This window comes from Bombus affinis, chromosome 6 (genome assembly GCF_024516045.1).
Source record: "Bombus affinis isolate iyBomAffi1 chromosome 6, iyBomAffi1.2, whole genome shotgun sequence".
Classification (NCBI taxonomy): domain Eukaryota; kingdom Metazoa; phylum Arthropoda; class Insecta; order Hymenoptera; family Apidae; genus Bombus; species Bombus affinis.
In genome coordinates, this window is record NC_066349.1 from 2,041,622 (window position 1) to 2,067,591 (window position 25,970).

Below are 25,970 nucleotides of genomic sequence, written 5' to 3' on the forward strand. Positions count from 1 at the left end.
CTAAGAGGCGGAGGCACGGTTACTCGAAGCGTGTCGCGGATGATGATGAAGAAGCGGTCTTTCGCTACTTAGCTGGTCGTCTTTTGCTTCTTTTACCTCTCTTGCGTCTTCGTCTTTCTTACGGCATCAGTGACTTCTTTTAGAAGGATGCTGAAAGAGCTGAACGAGAGAAGCAAGGAAGAGTGCCCTCCGTAATAATGGTAAAATGGCTTTCTGCCCGGGGGCCATCTTTTTTTGCCGGTTCGTGCACGCTGCTGGTACCGGAAAGAAAGAGAGAGTGCGTGTATATGGGCCACAAGCGTTTCTAACTTCACTCTGGTTGCGACTCGGAATAGAGAGACACGTAAACAGGTACCCACATATGTTTCTGCCTCATCCTGGAGGTACGACACGTGGTCATCGAGCAGGTACACCATCAGCTGATAGACCTGCTGTTTAAGCTTATTAACATGTTCCATGGAACGCGCGAGCCGTTCACGTGGATTCGTTTCCTTCCAGCCTGCTTTTCTGGCCCATTTCACTTCTTGCCGGTACATTAGCAGGATTTTTTTCCCTTATACCAAGATCGCACGACCAGTTGTATACACTTCGAACGCGCTACTGTTCTTTTTTCTGCTCGTTTTTCTTTTGTTTCTACTCGTTTTTTTTTTGTCATTAGAAACTCCTCCAATTTGGTTCAGGGTGATCGTAAAACAAAAAAAAAAAAAAAAAAAAAAAAAAAAGAAAAAAAAAAGATCATGCTTATAGATCGAGCGTTTTTGCTACTGCGCTTGTATTTTTTGTCAAGTATCTTTATTTTATTTGTTTTTTACGTGGCAAACTCTATCCCGCCTGGGACATTTGTTTCTATACCAGTGTATTTACGAGAATAGATTGTATCTTCATCTCTCAGTTCTAGCTTCTAGCACGTTTCACTTTTTGCTCTTCTCGATGTTTTTCCTCCTCCTTTAGTTCTATATCTTCGTTCATCTCGCGATGGTTTCCATCCGCGAGACGCGCTGAATGCATAATTCTGAACGCGACACCAACAGAGGAATCGAGTTTATGTTTGTGTTTCGATGCAATAAATCCGCGACCGATGCGATTCTATTGACCAGACGCATCGATCGCAGGAAATTCCGCTGAATAATTGAATAGATTGCGCGGGAAATAGAAACTCGGCGAACGGGTAATATCGCCGCGGTCGCTCAGTGAAATATCCATTAACAGAAGAACGCTCGCGCGAGTTAAAGAGGGACTGTGAAAGCGTGACTTTTGTTCGCATTACTCAAAACGAGGAAAGGAACGAATAAAATTATTCGGTTGGTGTAATAATTCAGTGTAACGAGTAGCGATTAAATGCACGCTCCTGTGTTCGCCTTTAAACTACTTCGACATAGTCAGCGGGGGGAGCGGGGACGTATCGTTTCCATTCGTCGATAAAAAAGGACTCGCGGAAATTGTTTCGTACTTTTGTCGACCGGTCAACGTTACGGACTACGTAACGCGTTTAAAAAACTTCATATGCACGTTCGAGTGGGTGTGTCAATGTACTTTTCATAGGTCGTGAGCGCCTATAGGAGGCATAGCTTAAAGGCGAAGAGTCGACGCTGGCGTCGTCGCTCGTTATCCTCGGTTTCCTCTTCCTCCTTTCGACGAAGAATGGAGGCCACGAAAATTTCTCCATGCGGAAATGCCACGCTTGTCGAGCGCGAGACCACACGCTTGTCTACGCGCGCGAGACATTAAAGCGTGAATGGTTAAAAATAGAACCGCTAGGACGACCGGCTTTCTGCGATAGCTCGTTCGATGTTTTTCTCTTACATTATGCCCTTTTTATAACAACCCTTACCTAATCGATGCCTCATCAATTAACCTTTTAACAGGCGAACTCGAGCGAACTTATCATTTGGATATGGCATTTTTGTCTTGAAACAGATTTCTCTTCGAAAAGTATGTTAACAGGTAAATATTCGCATGAGAATGTTTATCATAAGAACTTCACTTCGCCTTCCTAGCATTTGCATATTATTATCAGGCATTAAAAGCTTTTATGATTATTTAAAAAAAGGAACACAAAGTTAGTGCAACCGGTTGTAAAGATCTAGCTTGCAGCAAGGATAATCGCGCGTTTTCCCAGGAGACGGCGAAAAGTCGTAGCCGACTTCCGGCTCCCTTTTCCACCATGAATCATGCTGCAACAGCAACAGTCTCAGCCTCGATACCGAATCACCGGTCGCATCTATATGCGATCGTGTACACGTTCAGGCTACCTGTTTCTTCTTTCTCGTTCGCCGCGACCGTTTTCCGCGATGATTAATATACGTGCATATATGTACATATATGCAGCGCGACGAGATTGCAACGCTTGCGCACACTGCGTGGCGAAACTGTGCGCGCGTACGTACGAAAGAAGGACGGATGACCGAACGAGAGGAGCGCTAGACGAGGTTATTCCATCGGGACGAAGAAATAGAGAAAGAAGCCAGGGGCTAGGTATTAGGAGTAAAAGAAGTGGCTAGATGTAGTCTCGATAGTGCGAAACGAGGAAAGAACATTCTTTTTTTTTTTTTCGAGCGAATTGAACGGGGAAAGACGAATTACAGAGTAGAAAGAAAGGAGTCGACGTGATGGCGAGTTGTTAGAGCGAGGAAGAACGAGACGAAAGAGGAGCACGAGCAGGAGAGTCGTGTGGAGCGGAGAGAGAGAGGCGAGAGAAGGTGGAGGTATGCTGCGCAGCCGTGGGAACCAACTGCCGCGAGTGAGCGAGCCTCTGTCTTTCTTTCTCTGCCTTAAGCCGGTTTCTTCGCGTTCTCTCTCCTTCACGATCGCCTCGTCCATTCTATCCTCGTTTCTCTGTCTGTCGAACACGGAACGAGCAGAGGCTGTTTCTCTTCCTTTCCATCATTCAGGTTCCTCTTCTGTGTGTGTATATATGTATATATATATCCAGAAAAGGAATATATGACGGTGTCTCTTTTGCAGTGCCTCTTTTCCTTCCTTTTCCTTTTCTCACTTTCAACGTTACCTTACTGCTTACGGTGCGCTTTTTTGCGTCTATCTTCTTTCTTCCCTCTCTTTCCTTGTTTCTTTTTCACACAGTGTATGTATATATATATATATATATATATATATATATAAATATATTCATATATGTACTTGTACATATACATTTACGTACATGATGTATATGTATGTGGAAGTACACCGTCCCTTTCTTTCTTTCTTTTCCCATATCTTTCTTCTCATTCCTTTTCATTCAAATCTTCGGTCTCTCTCTCTCTCTCTCTTCTTCCTCTCTCCTTGTCCCTCTTTTGCTCATCTTTATATCTCGTTCCGCCGTGGCAGAACTGCTAACCGGCCACTGAACACACCCAACACATTGTTCTTAGGATGCCTACGCGAGGCTTTTTCAGGTTTTTGTCGGCTTAATTCCGATCCCCGTAATAAATTAGCGGCCGATCACGGTGGCATTTGTCTCCTCGACAATTTATTTCCTTCCCCCCGCGGCTCGGGCCCCCCTCTTGATTCTCCGCCTCCGCGGACCGTTCGTTCCTTCGTTCCTTCTTTCTGGCCTCCATTGCGCCTCGCTTTCGTCCTTGCCGCGAGAGAAAAGGGCGGTCTACCTCTTTCAGCTTTCCTTCTCTTTTCAGACATCTACACCTTCCGCTCCATCCTCTCACCCTTTCCACCTTTTCCCTCCTGTTTTATCCCTATCATGCTTTTCTTCTCTCTTCCATTCCTTTTTTTTTCATCGTTCCATCTCTGTTTCTCTGTGAACGAATGCGCCCCATCTCGAAGGTTCAACAGAGGACTAAGGTATACCGCGGAATTCACGCTGGAACTTTCTAACGTGTACACGCATGTGACATACCTGCGGCCCCTCTGCCTTTTCGTTCTTTTCCCGGTGACAAATTGCCTCGTGATTTTACGGGATATATATCGGGCAGAGAAATCGCCGCGGCCTTTTTTCCTACGTTGCCTGGTATTCCAGGGACTTTTGTCTACGATTTTTTGATTAAAGACCCGAAAGTGACGAAATTCTAAATGTTCGTTCTTAGCAGATCCCTATATGTAGTGTGCATATGAGTTCTGTCGAAACACTTGCCTGTTATGATATATACATACTATTATTATATTACGAATGTGTTGCAATGCTAAGCATTTAACTTGCAATTATATCTTGGAATTCTCTTGTAAGAGAATTCGGTTATGAGTGTAAGTGAGTAAAGCTAGATCTGTTTCAGTCGATTAATATTAGTCGTTTGTTAGCTAAGGAAGGATTCAAATACTACATTTTACAAATCTTAGCAAAACATTAAACAGCTGAAACATTAAACTTGCCTACAGGTTTACCTCGCATTATCCACTGGGATCTCTCGACATATCAAATATTCATGGAAATGAAACCTACCCTCGGTACTCGATATACAAACGTAGCTCAGTTTCACATTTAATTATCCAATCTGCATCTATCACGCCATCGAGGCACGATTCATTAGCAATTGCAGCAAAACAGTGCCCGTACAGCGGAGTATCGCGTTTCAAACAACGATCAAAAGGGTGTACACCCATGCGCACGACGTACAAATCACCCATTCGTCAGGTGCTATCACGAATCATGGAAAAACCGGGTTAAATCGTTCTGTTTAACCTGCAGCGAAAAAGAGGACGGGCCCGGCAGCGGGAGAGAGAAAGATAGGTGTAGGGATACACGCAAAGCGGATTTCTCACACGAGCGATGCTCGACTCGGCTTACTACGCGCCAGGTCATCGGGGATCTCTGAATAATGAAATTGTTCCCAGTGCTCGCGGCACGTCCGAGTTGCCGGCTCGTTTACGCGAACAGGAACGGCAACGATGATGACAGAGAGGCCGGATATAAACATTTATTATTCACGGTGCGGCAACGACTAACGAGGTCGTGTGTAATACCAGCCGCTCCTCGACCATCTCTCTCTCTCTCTCTCTCTCTCTCTGTCTCGATAGTCTCTCGTCTGACTGTGTCAGGTACACACGCAGGCCGATACAGAACCATGTGTGTGGATGTGTACATACGCGTGCGTGTGACGTTAATAATTAAACGTCGCATTATCACTGCATGTACACGTACGGAGCACCGCGTGTACGGCACGTACTTATTACACAATAATGTGCCGCCGCGCCGGTGGACGAACGACAGCGGCGTGCACACGATGCGTGTGCACGAGTGCGTGTGTCGCGGCGGCGTGGGCCGTACGCTCGTCCATAGGGAGTATCGTTGCTGGATTTATGGTCGTGCGAGCGATTCGACGCCTACACCGGTGCCTTTCGCGCCCGGATTTCTACGCAGAGACGTGCGAAATCGTTCGATTCGCGTTTGCTTCGTTAACCGTTTCTTCTTATGTTAGATAATTAGGTTCGAAATGGAAGTCAATGAAAAAGTTGATACGAAGAGCGCTATCGAAGACGTTGTCATTTTCCTTATACTAACAATAATTCGGTAAACGATAATAAGGTATTAAAAATAGCGAATCAAGTTTAGAATACTATCGGTGTGTTTGTACTCTATACACTCGCGTCGTTTCAATGTATAATTAGAAACGAAAGAAATATATATCCCATCGACTTGTTTATTCTCAGCTCGCTAAAGACCGACGATAAACACATTTGATAAGCGATCTTTGCGCAAGTGGAAAAATATCAGACGCAAGATCGCATAGGTGAATAACGTAAAAAAACCGAGGAATTTTCCGAGTTAACAGAACCTTATCGAATTCTCCGATCAACCGAATGATCAATTACAATTACTGTTCCGTTAATACGAATCAACGTAACGATCGGGTCGTGCGCGGGAATTAATAGATCGCCGGTTGCGTGTCTGCAGAGACAAACGTAATTTCTGTTACACAATACGCGGTCGCGTGTGTGGCCCGTTCTGCATGCACGTACACACAAGTGTACATGTCCACTTGTAGCCGTATATCCATAATGGATAATGCAAACATGAGTATAACAGGTTTCCTCGGAACGACGATGGCGACGAAAGCATTCCATTAAAACGGTCTCCGGCGCGATGTGGATCGATTATTTATTTTCGAGACCAATTAACCATCCCTCGGTAATTCTTGGTCAAACGGAGCGGACGAGCACGTGCCATCGGCGGAGGAACGCTTGTCGCATGATTTATATCCGGTTGGTCGTTATAAAAGTTAACCCTCCCCTGTTCGAAGCTCCCTCGCCCTCTTCGCCCTTCTTCCTTCACGGTAATTCGAAAGGCTAGAGGGAAAGAAGGGGTTCGTCGACTCGTGTACAGAAAGGGTTGAAGGTACGCGCGGCGTAACACGCTCTGTCGCGCCTCTATCTGTCCGCAACGCACGACCTCGGCTCGAGTTCCGCCAGGTTTTTAGGCACGCTTCGCCAAAGGGACACACGCACCCTTCTAATGCGTGGCAGGTGCGCACGTGACGCGATCGGCCGGCCAGCCCGCCTTTGGAACGTTTAATTTATTGTTAATTGCGTGACGCGATGGCACGCACAGCTGCCGCGCTTTTTCGCGCCGAAACGCGGACACTTGGGTTTCTGTGCGTCGTTCGCGTATCTTTCACTTGGCTTGCTTTTGCGATCGAATCTGTCGCGTTAAGTGATTTATATCGTTGTTCAACGCTCGAACATTTGCTAATCTCTAGCACAACCACTAGCAGAATTTATTCTAACAGGTTAAGTAGAATGCAAGCAAAACAACGTAGGCTAACATATACTTTGTGGAGGTAATGAAGTTGTAATATTATTAATTTCGAGGAAGTTGTTAGTAATCGTGAGTTCTTTGATGTAGATATATCGATTTTTACACAAAGTGACGTAGATTTACACACGTCTGACTCTCATTAAAAAAATATCTTGGATACATAGTACAGTTTGTTACAGGTTAGTTTATTAACAATAGTATGATAGAAGTCTATCTGATGAAAATGGTCCATAAGCATCAGTATCATTTCCTAATTAAAGTCTTCGTTATCCTGACCGTGTTAAGTGTTCAGTGACTTACAACCAGCGGTATAAGTAACTGTATAAGTCGATAGGGGTAGCGGTTAAGATAAGTAATAGGATTAAGCTTGGCGTCTCATCGAAGTTCACCAACCTCCTCTCTGTTCCCAGGGCACATTCTCGCTGATAGTGGAGGCTTATCACGACGCAGACAACACGACACACCACTCACCCGGTAAGTAACCTTTTCTACCCTTCTCTCTCTATCTTTCGTAATTCTCTCTTCCTATTAAGCCTTCCTGAAGACTGTATCTGGTCTCTGTAGCGTTATAGGCCCCGCGTGTGCGCCTCGTATCGGCGGCACGAGTGCGCTCGCACGCGCTTCGAATAAAAAAAAAAAGAATACGAAGAACGAAGGATGAAGGAGATGAAGAGAGGAAAAAAAAGAGGAGATGAAAGGAGAGGAATGGAGGAAGGAAGGAGCATGATATTTTAAAATTAGTTCTCTCTCTCCTTCTTTCTCTCTATGTATAGTTCTAAATACGGGGAAGGTTTTAGAAGGTTAGGCATGTGCAGTCCAGCTGGGTCGTGGCTCTCGATACCATGCATCGGGTTCGAACCAGCCGAGAACCTACTTCCGGCCTCTGTGCACGACACTCACCAGAGACGTAACCTCCTTGTATACTTCCTCTTCTTCTTTTACAAGACCTCCGACACTCTTTTCGTCCTCTTCTACTTCGTACGGTTTCGATACGTTTAACCTCCGGAGGGACAGGTCTCTTCCTGTGCCGCACATTTCCGCGGACAGATATCGTTGCTTTTTTCTGAATGCTGCGGTTCCAACTCTCGTTTAACCGGTTTTCCGTTTTTTCTTTTCGAGCTTTCGATCGAAAATCTTGTTTGATGATTTGACTGAGGATTAGTAATACTAGCAGAAGATATAGTTTCCTTCGTTTGCGGTTGTAATAGTTCGTGATTCGAAAGAAGATCGAATTGAATGATTGTCGTTTCTTAACAAATACATATACATATATATTTCGTTCGACTCTTGGTCGCGTAGCGTATCCATCTGCTACCCTACATCATTTATTGTGTCATTTTCCAACGACAAAGTAACGTGTACGTATTTTGTTTCAACATTGTTACGATCTTCGAATTCCTACATTTCAATCTCGTTCCTATTTCAACAGAAGAAAAATAACTTGAAGGACATAATAGACTAATGTAAACAAAAGATACGGTAATTCTCGTAATCCTAGCGAACATCTGCGTTCTCTTTCCTAATTTTCATTCTCTCACCGCAAATCGCAACCGCGTTGCCAACATTCTGCCGATAGTTCCAGCTGTACTCGAGTATTTCTTCCCCCTTCGCGACTGTGTCTGTTCTCGACCCATTTTCAGTTATGTTTCCTTGCTCATTACCGCGACGCGTCCACGTGCACAAAGTGGTCGGCGCTCTCTGTTGTGTCATAGCGTACGGAGAACAGGCGGAACGAGGGAAAGAGAAGCAGCCGGAGGCGCTAGTGTTTCCTTCCTGTGTAACCGTAGCACCTAGCTTCCAGCAACGCGCCACGGTAATACGAAACCCTCTATGGACGAGGATACGGATGTATCCTATGTGTACCCGGGTAACCCGGGTTCTCGTCTATCGAACTCTTCTATGCTAGCCGATATTTTGCCGAGAAACCACGGAACTTTTCTATTTATATTCTTTGATGTCTCGCCGAACCCTTTTTTTATATATATAGTAGATCAAATTAGAACACAAATTAAGCTTTGAGAGCGAGTTGTTTAATTTCAACTTTCACCCGGTATCGTTAGATCGTAAAGTAATTATATTATGTTCAAATTAAATACTCTGAAATCGAGTGATCCAGACGATCGAGAAACCTAAATTCGTTTAAGCATCGTTTAAGCATTTACAGAATGAAAGAAGGGGATGTACAGTTTCGTCAAGTGTATTATGTGAAAATATAGAATTCACAGATTTTCCAAGTATAGAATATGAAATATTGCTAACTGTGAAATATAGAAAGTCGAATTTTGTGAAATATAGAACATAGAATTCTGATGGTTTTTGAGTTGATTCCACAATAGAAATAAAACTAACTGGCTCGATCGATAGTTGTATAAATCTTGGCATAGTATAACTATTGAGCGAAACGAAAGCGCGTATCCATTTACATCTCCAAGTATTGTACAACTTATCAGTGTTACCAATTACCGGAACGATTTGTCGATCCAGTGATACCCTAATTTCCTTCAATTTCCGCAGATGATCGTCGCGAGCACGCTTGAACGCGATAATCGTCGCACGGTTTCGAGACACGACATTCTCTCGTTAAAGCACGTACTCCGGGAAAACATGCATGTAAATAGCCGAAAGACGAGCAGGACTGTTTATTGTTTCCGCATCCGGGGAAAGCTCAGTCAGATTGGCGAGATAAAAGCGAATTAAGCGGTCGAACGTGAGTCCCGAAATAACGAAATTCAATTACCGTCCTGGCATGATCCTCGCACTCGATGTAAGCGTAGGTAAAGCAGTGTGCTTGGGCACACACACACACAAACATACACACACACCCGCGCGAACACACACGCGTATATAAGAGCCACGCATGAGAGCGTTGCACGGCCACGTATAGCTTCCGGTCTCTGGTTCATTCTAATTGCCAGCCAGACACACAGGACCTCGGGAAAGAAATTAAGCGGTCTCGCTCTTCTTACTACGCTTCAGGCCTTCTTGATCTTTTAAGTTTAGAATGACGCAGCTAGACCAAGGGATCCGAGATATTTGCTCGATCGGATGAATATCATTCGGTGCATTAAGAATCATAACAGCGGTGTATATAATTTGAAGCTTCGAGAGTATTAATTAACCTAGAGGCGTTTGAATTTTCAATGATTTTTAACGTAACGTTATCCAATATTAAATACAAGATATCGCTTTGTGAAATGTAGCAGTGGACTGAGAAGTCAGTCTGACTACCATGACGATTCTTAGCGCGACGTATAATACTTCTGTTATTTGCTCTGATACACAGTATCCTTCTGTAATTCGGTATCCTAACAATATTCCTGTGGTTTCAAGCCTTCCAATTCCGTTTCTACGAAATGTCGTTTCGCAGTGCGATCCTCGACTCTAACTTTTTAATCAAACTTCTCCGATGTACTACGTAAAATGGTAATTCCACGAAACAACTTCCTCGACATTCTACTCTTTCACTCTCCTGATTAATATCATTATTCAAACTGAAACTTTTCCGCGACATTCTACGAAAGAAAAAAAACTGCGGTTCTACGGAAATATCTTGCCGAAAGGATCGCTTCCGCTACTTTTTTAATGAAATTTCTTCCGGTTCTTCGCGAAGCTTCCTAGTCCCACGGAGGCTCCACAGCTGCGCAACTCCAGAAAAACTCTCTTCTGATCCCCGTCGAAGCGGCTAATTACGAAGGGAATCGAGCTTGGCTTCCTTTGTTTCAAGCTCGCCCGAGAACGGAATTCCTACCGTTATCCCACAGATGTACCTGCCCGGCGCATCCGCGACTGAAAAGAGACAAACCGAGACGAAGCAAGAAAGATGGAGCAACCACACTCTGCCATTAATATAGTACGACGCGCGTTTTGTCCGCTTGGTTCTCGTATGTTTGGACATACCCCGGGCCCCTTTATCGCCGAAACACACCGCGCACATTGTGCTCGGAATTTTGTGTGCGCCAGCCGTGTATATCGTCCGCGCCACGCACAATATAATGCCCCCAACGTACTGGTGAAACGAGCCCTTTATTGCTGTTCGCGTTGCTCGGATGCTGCTTCCTTTCTCAGGCCCACACCGTCCTCCGTCTCACTCCCTGCCTTTCTCTATGTTACTAACCTCTCTTTTCTCTCCTTCTCTTTTCCTCTTCGCCACACGATGCGTTCGTTTGCCCGTTGCCCATAAGCCGAAGATACACAACGTGGTTGCTCGAGGACCGCACCTGCGCCACGAATTATCGTTGGAATTATTTCTGGTTCCGTTTCCAGCAGAAACTTGCTAGGGAAATAGTTAAATCGAGCAAAGGTAGGCCCTTTCTTTATCACGACAAAAGGCATTCTCTTTTTGCAGTCGATTCTTGTTTACGGATGACGTTGTTCGATGGTGTAGGACTTTCTCGAGATTCGGTTGATTCTGGATCGGATGAACTGAAGATTCGACATTCTACTGCGTGAGTCGTATTATGAAACTTAAGAAGAAGTAACACGTAGTCCCGTTGATAATAGAATCCATAGAATCGATTACAATGGAATCGGAACGATTAAACTTCCATTAAACTTTCCATTAGTCTCTTCATTATGACGATCTAACCAACCAGTTTCTCTAAAAGTTTCCTTAAGACATATCGTCTCAATATAATAGAATTTATATTCCTTCATGATCCTTAGAAGATTAAATCCCCGAAAAACACTGATTTTGGTAACACGAGTCTCCGTTTCTCCTTTCGTTCATTGAACGAAAAGGCGTGAGTGAAGCAGCAGCCAGAAGAGAATCAGCAGAGAGGTCTCGTTTGCGGTAACGCGGTTCGTTAAACGAAACGAGACGCGGCTGGATTTACGACGGTTTTGCGGTGTAGCAGTGTGTACAGAGCAGCTTGAACGGGAACTCGGGTATAGCGAGCAGAGAGGAGATGGCTTACGTCATCGTCGATTGTCAACCGCTCTCCATCGCTTTTCCCTTTTGCTCCTGTCGGGACGGGGGACACGCCGTGTGCACGCGGCCGCGTGTGCACTGTACACGCCGTGCGCGTTCCTCGCGGCGCACCTGCCATTCCACAGCCGAACGATAATGAGCGAGCGGAGTAATTGGTCCGCTGTCGCGCGCATGTACCCGCCGTGATAACACAGAACTGGCCTGGCTTGTTCCCGGAACCCCGTAATTCGTCGAATCGACGATGAGATATCGAAAAATCAACCTGCATGCATATCTCCTTGCCTCGTCAGTTGGTAACAAAGCTGTATTAAGATGTTTTATCGGCTGCTAATTAATCGCTAAGTGCGTTTTCTCTTATCTTTCGTACAGTTGTATGTACATCTCTTTTTTGAAGCTTCTTTTTCTTGTTACTTTTGTACAGTTTTTTATTGCGTTAATTTGAGGCAAAGGAGACTCGTTAGTGGCACAAAATTATATCATATTAAATGTTCGTATTTGCTTAGTTCTCCAATTTCCGTGCTAATTTGAACAGTTCGACGTTGATGAAGGGTTCTTACCGCGTTTCATTCATAAATCATAAATTTAGTCCGGGTTCGTAGAGGCGGATGACTTAGAAGTTCTGTGTGTGTGGTTGGACAGAGGGTGTCGATCGAAGGGTGAAAATCGAAACCGACCGCAAGCCCTTGAGTTACATTTGAAAGCTACGATTTAAGTCGTAAAGTCTCGCCCAAGCCAGTTTACATTCATAAGAAAATAACAACTAGTAATCTGTTACCTTTAATTATTCGCTTATACACACTGTGATATTTACTAGATACACTTATGTAAACCTTGATAAAATCTATCCTACTCTGCAAATCGATCAAAGCGTTCAGTTACGAATGCTAATCTACGTAACCATAAGTTGTCGGTCTTCTCGATATCACAACGTAAAACCTGTAACTCGCGAGACCACAGTGAAATGACGATACGGATCGTCAAAGGAGGCGCGGTAACCAAAGCTCGTCTCAGTTTACAAGCCTACAATTTGACACGATTAATTGATCTACAAAAACAGCAAATAAACATGTTCCGTATAAAGACGTATGCCGCGTATGATTTATTCTTGGCGATATGTGGCGACCAGTGGAACGATGTCGTTCGAAGAGGCTAACTATCCGCGACACAATGATCCAGGTTACGAGAGTTTTTTCCGCGATAGAGGAGCCACGGTGGTTGAGTAATGCATCTGGCTACCTGCCAGCTCGGGGCTATCCTTCGACGACCGCTCGTTTCTGAATGAACAATAGAAAATGTCTGACTACTCGCGGCGCTGCCGCCGCGTCGTTAATGAATACCTTGAATCGGCCTGGCCTCGAGTTCACCGGGCGTTTTACAGGTGCACACGCAGGCGTGCACGCAGCCGTTCCACACTGGAGGAACGACTGCCAAGCGTTTTCTCCCGGAATAACGCGTTCACGTCGAGAAGGAAGTCGCGCTAAGACTGGTCACGAGCGAATGATCGACCTCTTCACCGGTGTCTTAGATCAACATGTATTTTCATTCAGTTTGATCATCTCTTTTCACGCAAATTCACACTTTTTTTTTTATTTACGCTGTATCTTTATATACGCTTTGATTTTCCTGAAATCTTTACGCTCTTTTTCTCTTTCTTCGTAAGCTTAAATTTCCGCGATCTACAGAATCTATAACGCGGGATATATTGGGTTGGATTTGTCAATACCACTTAATGACAAAATCCGCAATCGCTTAGTTGCCAACCCAATATATCGTACAGATTGTGCAATCTTTAGATCGTCGCTTGATAATCGATCTTGGAAAGCTCAATAACGGAGATTCGAGAAGGAAAAGAAGTTTAAGAGGAGGAATTTACGCGAGACACGCTGCGTTTGTTGGAAGATCTTCTGCCTTATTCGAGCGATATGAAATTATCTTACAACAAATTCATTGATCCGTCGATACAAATAAGACGTTTGAAATTGTGCAAGAAATTCTCGAGTACATGTAGTTTCATAGAACATAGAACACTTTTGGAACATCGTTATTAAAGCCCTTATCTCACTACGATTTTCATTGCGTTCCGTTGATTCGCATCCGACATTAGTCGCGAACATAAACGATCCGCCTATACGCGAACATGAATAATTCCGTTTTAATGGTACAATGTTTAATGCATGAGCAAAATCCACACGCATAGACACAGGAAACAATAGGGAGTTTCTCGTTAACGAACAGCCAGGAAATCAGTTTCTTGATACGATTTTTCAACGTAAACAGACCGCTTAAGAACCGTTCTTTCCCCTTTTATATCCTCCTGTATCTATGTCTAGCCGTTAGAAAAAATACCGATTCATCCGAAAAGCAAACGAATAAAACGTATATAGAGGCTGGATAGAGAGAAGAAGTGGTGGAAAAAGATGGAAGCATCGTGCCGTGCGAATCGATGCCGAAGACGAAGGACGACGAAACGAAGTCGATCGCGCGTACACACGTCCATCTGCGGTGGTGGCGTGCGAACATCGGCGTTTTCAGAACTCGTAACAGCATCACCTGGGAAGATAGGCTCGGTAAACTGCTTCTCCCTCGACTCCCGTTTCGCCGACAACGAAACGTTACTTCCCTTCTGGGAACAGAGGGCCCTGGGTATTCTGTTTAAGTATTGCCGGGCACGCCATCGGCGAATCCTGCGTTTCGTCCTTTTATTTCTACTCTTCTTTTTATCTTCTTTCGTTTTTTTTTTTTTTAACTTCTTTGCTCTTTTCTTCGTCGATTCCCTTCCCTGCTTCGATCTGCCTGTTCCGTCGATTATTTATTAATAATTTGAGATATATGTTTGCTTTACAAACATTGTACGAGTATGTTTAGTTAGGCGATACACTGTGTATTTTACTTGAGAATAATATATATTTACGTTCCCACCGAGATCTTTAGTCGCGAGAAATCTCAGTTTCGGTAGTTTCCTTTTTTCCTACTTACCGTCCCGCCTCTTGTATTCGTCAAATATTCAGACGTTTATGAGAAATTGAAATGCGCAGAAATATTGAAAGTATATGCTCGGGTGAAATAGGCTGTACAATACGCGTGGACTTTGTAATTCCGGTCAGACTCGATAGCGTAACGAAAGGTCCGTTTTCTGACGGTTGTCGCCGCGCGATATGGTCACGGTTTTCCGTAGCTTCAAACAGGCGTCGCGAAATCGTTGGTCGGCTGATTCGAAGCGCGCGATCTTCTTACGATCGCGCCTCGTCTTTCATCCTTCGCGAAACAATTGCTTTTTGTATCTCGAAAACACCTTGAACGCATCTCGAAACCTATGCTTCCCTCGACTATACCAAAACTCTCTTTTCGCCCAATTTCTACTCGCGAGTGTTCGCTGGCGATTACCGCGGCAAAGTAAAAAAGAAAAATGGAGACTGTCGAAATTCAACCAAGTTTCAAAAATAGACCCCTGGCGATCGCGAGACTGCTCCGGTGAACCGTTCATTAGGTTCATCACGGAGGCCCTGAAGGGAACCGAAACCTAGAACGAAAAGAAAAGAAAGAAAAGGATAAAAAAGAACAGGAACACGGAGGCTGACCACTTAACTCTTCCTTACGCTACCGACCACAACGTAACCATACAGCACGGCCGATGTATACTACTCGACCCATTTGCCCGTGCCATGAGTCTCTCACACGAACATCATGAACTGGCCCAGTCAGGCTTGCTTGGACCCTGTGTGCATCGTGAGACGCAGCTTTTTCGGTAGGGCACCTGATCGAGGCTTGAACGACGGAGAAAGATGGACGAGCCCTCCTAATCTGTTGCCCCATTACGATAATACGTTTAGTAGGAAGCCTGAACCGTGTGTGCTCTTCTTCTTCCTCCTTCTACTTTTATTCTGTTGCGAAAACAGGTAGGCAATGGTAGAAGGAGGAAGAAGGAGGAGGCAGCCAGGAGAAGTAGAAGAGGTGGAGATACATAGGAAAGGAAGAGGGTAGTAGTTTGTGTGGTGGCGGTGTAGAAGAGAAGGAAGAAGAAAAGAAGAACGCCTCTTTCCCAGAGCCACAACGTGGTGGTATACGCTTACTCTCTTTGTGCCGGATGCGTGCCGCCGGCGGAGTAGCAATAGCGGACGAACGTCCGGTCTGCCCTCTCTCTTACTCTCTCTGTCTCTCTCGCCGGAGGCCGATGCACTTCGATCGCATCATTGGGCGCAGCACCACCACCTCGCTGCTCCTCTGTCTGTATGTCTCTCTCTCTCTCTCTCTCTCTCTCTCTCTTTCTGCCCTTCCGATGGACATGCTTAATTACTTTTCGCGTTTCGTGCCGCACTCTCTCCCTCTGCCGTGGACGATTGATCGATCGAGATGCGTCAAGACGATGATGATCACCAGCGATCGATCTTTTAGTACTCTTTCGAGGTTGGTTCGTGCTGATTTATGAAACTTGCAAGCGTCAAATTTCAGACTCATCGTATTGATCGCGTTGCTTTCACGATAGATTTTTGAATACGCTTTCGATTTAGTGTCACGTCGATCAGCGTGATTTTGACGCGTGAAATTGTCGCGTTGAAGAATCGTCGTAGTAATTGATCGGAGGGGTTGTTCGGTCGTATAGAGCGAGAGAGTATAGAATGATAGGTGGTATTGTTGGGGATGTTCCTGGGGGAAACAGCGACACGTGGGACATCGCGGACGTGTCGAAATCAATGGGTGGTAAATTGGAATTGATTTCAGCCGGGCAAACGGAGCAGTTAATTGTATCGTATCAATCGAAGCGAATCTCTTGACAAATCCAGTTGAATTGCAGCGAGGTTAATTGATCTCCTGGGAAAGCAATATTATCGTACTGTAAACAAAATTATTGCTTCGTATAAGAAAAGACTGGGAAAAAGAATAGAAATATTTTAAGACAGTTTCATAGCGTAGAAAGAAAAAGATGCAACGAAACCTTAATAGTGTTTAATAGTAATTAACATTTTGTGAAAGAATTTACATTTCCCAGTTCTCAGAAATAACAAAGATAGAAGGAAATATCACAAAATTTTAACGCAGACAATTTTCTTCATTTGCAGAAAAAGTATTGATAACCAGGCTGACGACGCAAAAGTGGCTGGACGTCGGGCCGAATTGGACCGAGGACGAATACAGAAGCGCACACGCGAAGATGGTGTTCGAATATAGGGTGACTTGCGTGGCGCACTACTATGGAAAGGGTTGTGAAAACCTGTGCAGGCCGAGGGACGACAATTTCGGTCATTACAGCTGCAGCCCGTCCGGAGAGCGCGTCTGCCTCTCTGGATGGAAGGGTGACTACTGCAATACACGTAAGTCTGCTCTCTTTTTATTTTCTCCTTGCAGCGCCTATTATCGTACACGTAATATGCGTGCACTCCCACGCTTCCCATCGCGACTGCACCGCGCGTGACATCCCTCCTTTTGTAGGAATTCCGTGTATGAAATTACAGAGACGATCCTCTCTGACGTTCTCTTTCTTCTTCTCTCCGTGACTCTCCTCGTCTCTCTGTTCATCCCTTGCCCCGTCCGGCTCTGTGTCTCGCGTCCTCACGTAATTTATACTGGTAATCGGAGAGGCTGTCGAATTTAGGATTTTCTTCCGTGCTTGTTCTGATGACACGCGAAAAGGACGAGCAACGTGATTTGTGTAACAGGGTTAAATGACGTGGGAAATTATGCGAGCAGAGAATCAGGGGAAGAGCTTGTAGAATTCCAAGTGTCGTGTCAATGGCAACGAAAGTGGTCGTTACAACAGAGAAAGGTATAATTGTACCACGCTTTTAATGGTCACGTTAATTAAATTTCATATATCGATCAACGATTACAATAAAATGTAAAATTACGTTATCGAAAGATTACGTTAATTTAGAGAATATACAAATTTTCCAGCCGAATAGAAACGAACGCTCATCGCTTCGTATTGTATAATATTTCCAAATATTTCGTTTCTAAAGCGTTTAAACAGCGATGTATGAAAGAAGGTAGAAAAAGCCAAGTATAATTTTCAGAAAACTCGCGTAGAATCCATCCGGAGAGGCTAGTCAGCTCGCCTCTCAACGCTTATATAACATTCACTCCAGGACGTTAGTCCGCGCCGGCCGGTATATAGCGTTCTCTCTATTCTCGTTCGTAGCACGAAACTCGACAAACTCGACGAGAGTCCACGAAGGAGAGGCCCGGTGCAGTGTCGGTGCAGTGTCGGGTCCGAGCGTGCAGCAGCTTCCCACGCTCGGCTCGCGCGCGCGCCGCACACATACCAGAAAGAGAGAGCCTTCTCTTTCTGCTCTGGCCCCGCTCTGTACCCCGTGCACCTCTCTATTCCTCACTCTTTCTCTCTCTCTCTCCTTTTTCTCCCCTCCCTCTCCACTCCCTTGTTATATCCGTATCTGCTGTCTATCCGTCTCTCCGTGTGTATATACGTGTCTCCTCCTCTCCTTTCTTTCTCTTTTTTCCTCTCTCTCTCTCTCTCTCTTCATATGTATACGTGTGTGTATGTATATGAGTATATTCTCTCTTCTGGTCGTGTTCGAGTTCGTCTTCTGTATCCAGCATCCTCCTTGTCGCTCGTTCTCGCGTACCTGAGCTCTCCTCTCTCGAGCTTCTCAGGATTAATCTGTACGTGTATGTATATACGTGTAGCTCTCAGTGTCTACATTCCACGTGCACCTCGTGCACGTTCAGGATAATCGTTGATGTGTGGATGGAAACTCCTTCATCGTGTGTGGCTCTTTCAGTCTCTCACCGTGTTGGAGGCTCGTCTCACCCGCATAGACGTGTGGGTGTGCACGCGGATGAGACTGGAACGGGACGACTGGATCGCCACGTAGCTGTCGCTGTGCTTGCCTCTCGATGCTTCTAGTTTACGACGAGCAGGTTACGTGGTGCAGCTGGTGCGAGGACCTTCCAAACCTTCTCTTCCGTTTCGTCTTCGATCGTTTCGATCGTTCTTGCGCTTTCTCTCCTTTGTTTCACGGCATTTTCTTTCTAACTTTTTTTTCTTGTCTCGTTTCTTTGGTTTGCTGGTCGATGGTTGCAGGAGTGTCGGAAGGATAGATTTGAATGGACTCGGTTTCGCAAGATCCGCGCGCGAGAGAGCTCGCGCGGGAGGCCTTTTTCTCTCCCTCGACGATGGCATCCGAGATCTCGATCTTATTTTGCTTCCTTTGCCAGCGTGCCAAGTCATCGCATTCCCGTCCGCGGCCAACATTCGAGTCAACTCGCTGTCAGGGCAATGGTATTCGCGAATTTCGCCACAATCGCGAGTCTAAACGATCCTATAAACGATCTCGTGATCCATCCAGTCATTAAGACGTTGTTACATATTTGAAATCGTTCAAATCGAACTGTAGATTATTTCGATTCTAAGATCGAACATCGACAAACCTGCCACGATTTTATGAGAATTTTTCTCCTGCCAACGTTTATGTCAAATAGTAACCTCGACTTTGCGATCAACTGAAACTGATCAACATCCTCTAAACTTTGAAATCCATGAAAGATTTGGAAATTTGTTCACATGCAGCTGGGTACACACGTAATCGTACCTATTTTTTCCAAGTGCAAATCCAACCATACGCAAACGCATGTAAACCAAATAAAACCATACAAAATTACAAATCTTACGAGCTTCGAATCTTCGAAACACCTGTAAACTTCCGTCGATCTTCCCTTAATCATCCTCCCTGCGCTTCAATAATCCTCTTGTAACGATCGACGAGAGGAAGAGTCAAAGTCGTCGACAGGGTCTCCGGGTGTGTTCTCGTGGCCGTCGTCGATCGGTCGTTGCACTCGTCGTCGAGCACCGGCGCTCGACAAAGTTTCTCCGCGCATTGATTACTAATAGACTACTTACTCTTCATTTCGTGACATTCCCGGCCATTCGTGGAATCGTCTGTTCGTGCGTTGAGTTTCGCGAAGGAAAGTCAGTCTGTGTCGAGTGCCGTCCCTGTCTCTGATAGACGGCGAAAAACGCCGACGACCACACGGTTGCCTCTCGTTGCGATCGCAGGCCGATCTTTTCTCACGTGTGCGGCCAAGCTCACGCCCACGCCACCGTTTCCAGGATTTTCGCCGCCTTCCTGTTCCTCCTGCACCGCCGCCGCCCCCTCGACGCGATGAGAATGGGCCATTGTTGCGATTTAATGCGAGTTCTGGCCCGTGGACGCGTGCGAGGTCTGGCGACGGGAAACAGATCGACTACGATTAATCGCCACGTAATGTATGTGACACTCTTTGCTCGATCGTCTTGTCATTGTTCCAAGTGTCTTTTTTGCCTGAGATTCACAGTTATCGGCGCGTAACACTTCCTTCGTTTATTTTCGCTAATATATGCAACGAATTAGTAAGAAGATAAATAATAGATGCGTTGAAAAATATATTGAAATTGAACTTGCCTGGCAAACAAGTTTCGTGAGAACGGTACAAAAAGCAATGGAAGCCATCGAGGTTCGGTTTCTAGAAATGGCAAGAGTACACGCGTGTATCGTGTCCTAGCGGCTGTGTACTCAGCGCGTTTGCTCAGCTGACCCGGTGTGCCGCTTTCTGTAAAAAATGTCTACCACCCGTGGGCAGAAAAATGTGACGACCCCCCTTTGGGCAATTATCTTTTCGATTTTATCTGTCCGTTAATCCTGCTGCATTCTTCCACTTACTTTCGATCCAATCTCTCTATTGCTTTTCGAAATCCATCGAACGTAATTGACGTCGAAAAGTTAGGAACGAAGCTTCCATTTGAATTCCAATCAACCTGGTAAATTCATTAAAAAACAAAAAAAAAAAAAAAAAAAGAAAGAAAGAAAGATGGAAGAAGAAAAAGCAAAATACATCGGCTTGCAATTCAATTTATCCATTAACCTTCCTCAATTCCAGTTTACGTAAGGTAAAACATAAAGTAAAATTCAAACAAGGGCTGACCCATCGGAGCAGCAGAAAAACACACTGACATAAACGGTTAATCGTTGGAGACACGCAAAAGGAGAAGAAAGGCCGGCGCACAAAAACCAGTCCCTCGAGCATGCTATAACACTGTATATAGCCGATCGTCCTGTAAAACGGGTTAACGAGGCTAGGGGTAGCGGAAGGATAGGGTGGCTCGCAGCCAGGCGCATTTTCGGGGGTGCCTGGACGTATTACAGGGGTTGTTGCAGAGGCAGCTGCAACACGAGCGGGCGAACTACGCCGAAAGAGGCCGAGTGGGCCCCTGACAGCTGCACAGAGGTCGGTGCTTTAACCAACAGCTGCACCGGCCTCACGTTCACAGTCCGCTTCCATTTCAACCCCTCCCCTAGCCATTGGTCCCCGTCACACTCTTCTTCTTCTTTTTCTTGTCTCTCTTTCATATTGAGCAGATCTGATGGAGCTACCTGTGCCAGCATTTCCTGAATTTTCCTTCGATTCTTTCTTCGGCTCTGTGTATAACTTTCTATAGAGCAATAGTCCTGTTTAGCGCGTCAGGTAGACAGAGGTAGATAGGGGGGAGAATGTTCGATTGAAACTCATTGTCGCTGTTCCACGAAAGGTCAGGCACGAAACGACGCCGCGCCGGTTAACAGTCGGAGACCGGAGAAAAATCGATACGTACGTTGGACACGAGTCGTAAAATTCATTTAGGGGAGCGAAAGTACGGCTACGGGCTTGTGGACGTTTAAATAGAATGATATCGGTTTCAACGCGTTTCATGGTGTCTTTACGTGGAAGGAAAGGTGGAACGCGGTTGTTGTCAATGTTCTTCATCAGAAGGGTCTGTTGCGTGGCGCAGGTTGCCGTCTCCTCGTGGCTCTTCCATCAGCTGAGGGCCACGAGTCTATTGTCAATGTCTGGCCGAATGATACCTGCGAATCTAGGACGCTTTCAGCCATGTTTGCGCTGTTTCCTGTGCTCTATTTCTTCGGTATACTACCATATAGACTATCGGCCACAAATTTTCAAACATTTATCCTTCCAATTTAGTATTACCTTTGTCGTTACAACAGTGAATTTTATATAAAGACAAATAAAATATATATTATGCAAGTATAGTTGAAAGATGAAATTTTTTCTTTACTGACACTCGATCCAGATTTAATTAACACGATAGCAACGCTACCAATTCTCCCCGATCAGCTGAGAATGATACATACTTCGCGAAAGATTACCACACACCAATGCCACAACATAGTCTATCCGAGTTTAAACTCGGCATCAGACGTTGCCGTAATCCCAGGGTTTAATTCAGGAACAGTCGGTTTTCACCAAAGCCAATCCTCCTCCTCTCTCTCTCTCTCTCTCTCTCTCTCTCTCTCTCTCTTTCCAGTCCTGCTTTTGAATTCTTCTTTTTCCAAGGGCCGGTAGAATCTGTGCGATTTGCCCGTTCCTTTCGTCGTCCCGCGGGATCCAGCAACCAAACTCGAGACTCGTTCCTCACGGTTCTCCACTCTATAAATACCATACGCTCCTTAGCGCGTCGAGACTGGCGAGCTCCATCGAGAGCCGCCTTCGTGGGCCGTTGCGCTCGGTGCCAAGGTCACGCGGCCCATCGGCCCTCTCCTGTCCTCTCAGTGGCCCCCACACGCTCTGCCACAGGGTTCACCTTCTCTTCTTTATCCAGACGAACCACCTTCAACCCCTTCATTCAGGAAGACACTAGCCGACCGAGTTCTTCGCAGATCTTTTGTCCAGCTTGTTTTCACCTCGCGATCTCTTAACTTCTATATCCTTTCTGTAAGCTTAGAGAAAGACGTGTCTTTATGAAAGATTGTTCATCTGTGAAATGTTCTTTCGGTGGGGTTAGGTTGGCCTTGTTTCTTTTTGTTTCTTTTCCTTTATTTTCATTCGCTCGATGGACTTATTCTCTTTCCAGTTGACCGATTTTTCTAAGGCACGTCAGATAATTAAGGAATTAACTTTTGTCGTACAGTTGCGAAGGAAGCATCCAACTTGAAAATACTTTTTAGATCTATCCGTTTTCCTAGACTGGGAAAAAAGAAAGACGTATCATATAGAGAGGGTTTCTCATTCATGAAACATCCTTTCGACGAAAGAACTTTGCTCTTACGTTCTATTCGATTTTTACAAACGAAAATATAGTCTCTGTTCGTCTAACTTCTACCGATCGAATACTATAATCTGATCGTTGGTTTTTATCATTTGAATGAAAAATCGTAATTAATGGAAGAATTAGTGAAAAATTCTCTTGCATATATGTAAATGCTATTTTATTCCAAGTAATTAGGGAATCGACTGTGTATAATTTCGAAGTATATCGTGTAATTTTTGTATTCGACAAATATCGTCGACCTCGAACTCCCACTTAACGAATTTCAGATAAATTCCGCAACGCGTTTTTGGAGAACGTGTGCCGGCCTATAACGTATACGAAGGATCATTGCGAAGTGTAAAGATCAGAGAAGTTAGAACGCAAAGGTTGCTGAAAAATTTCGCGGACGGAAGACACGTGTGCGGGAAATAAAACCGATTGAAGACGCGATAGATGCGCAGAGGAGATGGTGTGGTGGTATGGCAGACGCGATCCGCGATCTATATGCTCGAGGAACGTACGTAACCGAACCGGTGGCTGGCAGCCAACTGAAAGACTTTGGATATATTTGCGGACTGGATAAACTGCGTGACACGTGACACAATTTCGTTACCCTTGCTGGCGTGTGCTGCTATGTGGGCGATCTTTCTCCTCGTACCCATCCTGTCCTGCTCTAATTTATTATCAGAATTTGATCACCAGTGTGGGGGAAACTAAATTGAATAGTATATAGAAACGTCGTTAATTAATGTATCAACATGTTGTGTACATTACATTTTTCAAGTTTCGCTTCAAGTACTCTTGGCAAAATGTTTTTATTAAAATAATGTTTCATACATAGGTTTTTGCTTAGAACTTCATTTCTCCTGTTTGGAAAATATGGCGAGAATAGAAGTAGGATTATTTTGTTTGGATAACTCGCATGAAACGTTAGAAGCGTGATTTTCTAAATTTATTAAAAATTCTCAATTGTTAAAGAAGACAGGACTGTCTTTCAGTTACAATACAGTTACAAATACATTAAAAAAAAAAAAAAAGAAATGCCTGAACGAACAGCGGAAGGTTTTAAACGGGGCTCGATGTAATTATCAAGCTTCTGAACGATTTTCTGACATCGTTGTAATTCAGTTTATTTCATCTTCATTTTGGTTTTGTTTTCGAGTCAAGGAAAGTGGAAGATCGACGAAATAATTTTGAAAGGAGGCGGAATTGGTCAATTAGCAGGGCGTTAGAGGTGTTTTCACGATCGCAAGATAAGAATCGTCACACGTGACACAATTTTATCATCCTTGTGGGACGCGACCGTGTGAGCGCGAGCGCACGCGCGCGAGCGAGCACCCGACGACGTATCGTTCACTACTACGTGCAGCTATGCAAGGAATCGTGCGGTCAGACTCCTTTCCTATTCAGGATTCCCAGAAAACGGGAACGATTCGTGGTATATATGACATAAATTTTAATTAGACGATTCCCTCCATCGTATATTCGAGGTGTGAGCGATACCGACTTCGTGTTTATAAATTGGTCCTTTTTCGTTGAGGAAGCAAGTACGAGACATTACGACACCTGTGTGCATCCATTAGAAATTTACAACACAACTACTATCATCTCGCGGAAAATTTGTGCAAAATCCTTTCTATAAAAATAACTAGCTATTGCCTAAGCCTTAAAGCTTCGACCTTCAACCTCTAACCTCCGCTCTCCATCTAAACGTCTAATCTCAAAATCAACCGATCAAAGGATCGTTCTTTCCAAATCCTTTCAAACGTTCAAACTGTTTTATCAATTTTGCACGGAAAACTGCTTTGCATAATTTACTCTCCGAATAAAGCACCCTCTCTGACCTGCATTGTCCTGTCCCAAAAGCAGCGGATCGATTTTCCATTCGAGTTTCTGAACAATTTAACGATTCGATTAACGGCGACACACAGTGGGTCCTTGTACAGAGAAGGAGAGAGAGAGGAGAGTAGCACGTTGAATTATCGAGTTCTCCTGGTACCCGACTACCTATAGCAGAGGAATGCATCGGGATGCATCGTATGGTACCGCTCGTGCAGTCGTGAGGGACGCGATCGACCTCTTGCGGAGAGTTGCCTTAACCTTTTGGATTTTTTCTTACTCGTTTCAGCCCGCTGCCTGCCCGGATGCGACGAGCAGCACGGACACTGCAGTCGACCCGACGAGTGCATGTGAGTATACGCATACAATCTACCATTTTTCTTTCTCTGTCTTTTCCCTTCATGATAATGTGTACATGTAGCCAACTTAGTCTTCTTCTTCTTCTTCTTCTTCTTCTTCTTCTTCTTCATCGTCGTCGTCGGTCTTCTTCTTCTTCTTCTTCTTCGTGCGCCTTTTCTTTTTCTTTTTCCTTACTGATATTACATTCCTGACTCGATACCTGTACGCGTTGTATCATACTCGTGCCGCATTAATAACGACGCGACGCGACGCCTCGATAAACGAGCTTCCCGCGAAAGTCGATCGTTAATGAGTCTAACGCGATCGATGATCCAGCCGTGTTAATTGCCTCACCGTGAGAATATTTTCAGTTCCGTTTTCGAATCCTTTCTCTAATGAATCATCGAAATTCTACCTACAATCGTTTATTTATAGTCGAATCTTCTCCCCGAATTTCAATCTATTAATTATTTATCATTTAGAATTTCTAGATTATCTATTTATTCGGAAGTCGTTACGACACCGTGTACGATTATCTATTGCTATAACCCTTTCGTTTCCTGAATTTCCATTTGCCAATTGTATTTCGTTATATCTATCGATTATTTATTAAAGATTAGGGTATTGCTTGGCAAACAGTAATAGTTATTAACGATCACCTGTATTTATCGAATTATGAAAACCTTCGCAATCTAATATCGTTCCGAGATTATTGAAAATATCGAATAATGTATACCGAAGTGGATTGCATATCGAATCATCTAAGCAACTATACTCTATATAGCGATAGTATTTACCTACAAAATATCGGAATTCTCGATTCGTTGTAAATAATTTGAGAAAACTGTTCGCCTTATCCAATCAAGTATTTCCATTAGCATAGCTACCAGTTTCCGCGATTGGGTCGCGCCATTCGATTTTCCCTCGACTCGAGGATCGGTGCGCGATTAGAATATCATCGGCGGAACTCGTTTCCGGGTGTTGCGATTCCCCTCGTTCCTGTTTCACCAGTAATTTCACAGTCAGAGGCGCGTCGTGCACGATGATCGTCGGGGGTCGAAGAGAACGAACAGGAATTCGAAGCAGCCGGCTTGTTTCCGCCGTAACGAGAGAACCGATCTTGCAACCAACACGAATTTTCCCCT

The 25,970-nt window shown here is 44.7% G+C and overlaps 1 protein-coding gene across 1 annotated transcript in view; it reads left to right on the forward strand.

Annotated features, from left to right (window-relative positions):
• Positions 1 to 25,970, forward strand: part of LOC126917117 (neurogenic locus protein delta) — a 48,184-nt gene that overhangs the window by 11,931 nt on the left and 10,283 nt on the right. Inside the window, exons 3-5 of the mRNA XM_050723631.1 lie at positions 7,117 to 7,180; positions 16,691 to 16,942; positions 24,776 to 24,836. Of these exons, the coding sequence (XP_050579588.1) occupies positions 7,117 to 7,180; positions 16,691 to 16,942; positions 24,776 to 24,836 (377 nt within the window). The remainder of the gene's footprint in view (positions 1 to 7,116; positions 7,181 to 16,690; positions 16,943 to 24,775; positions 24,837 to 25,970) is intronic.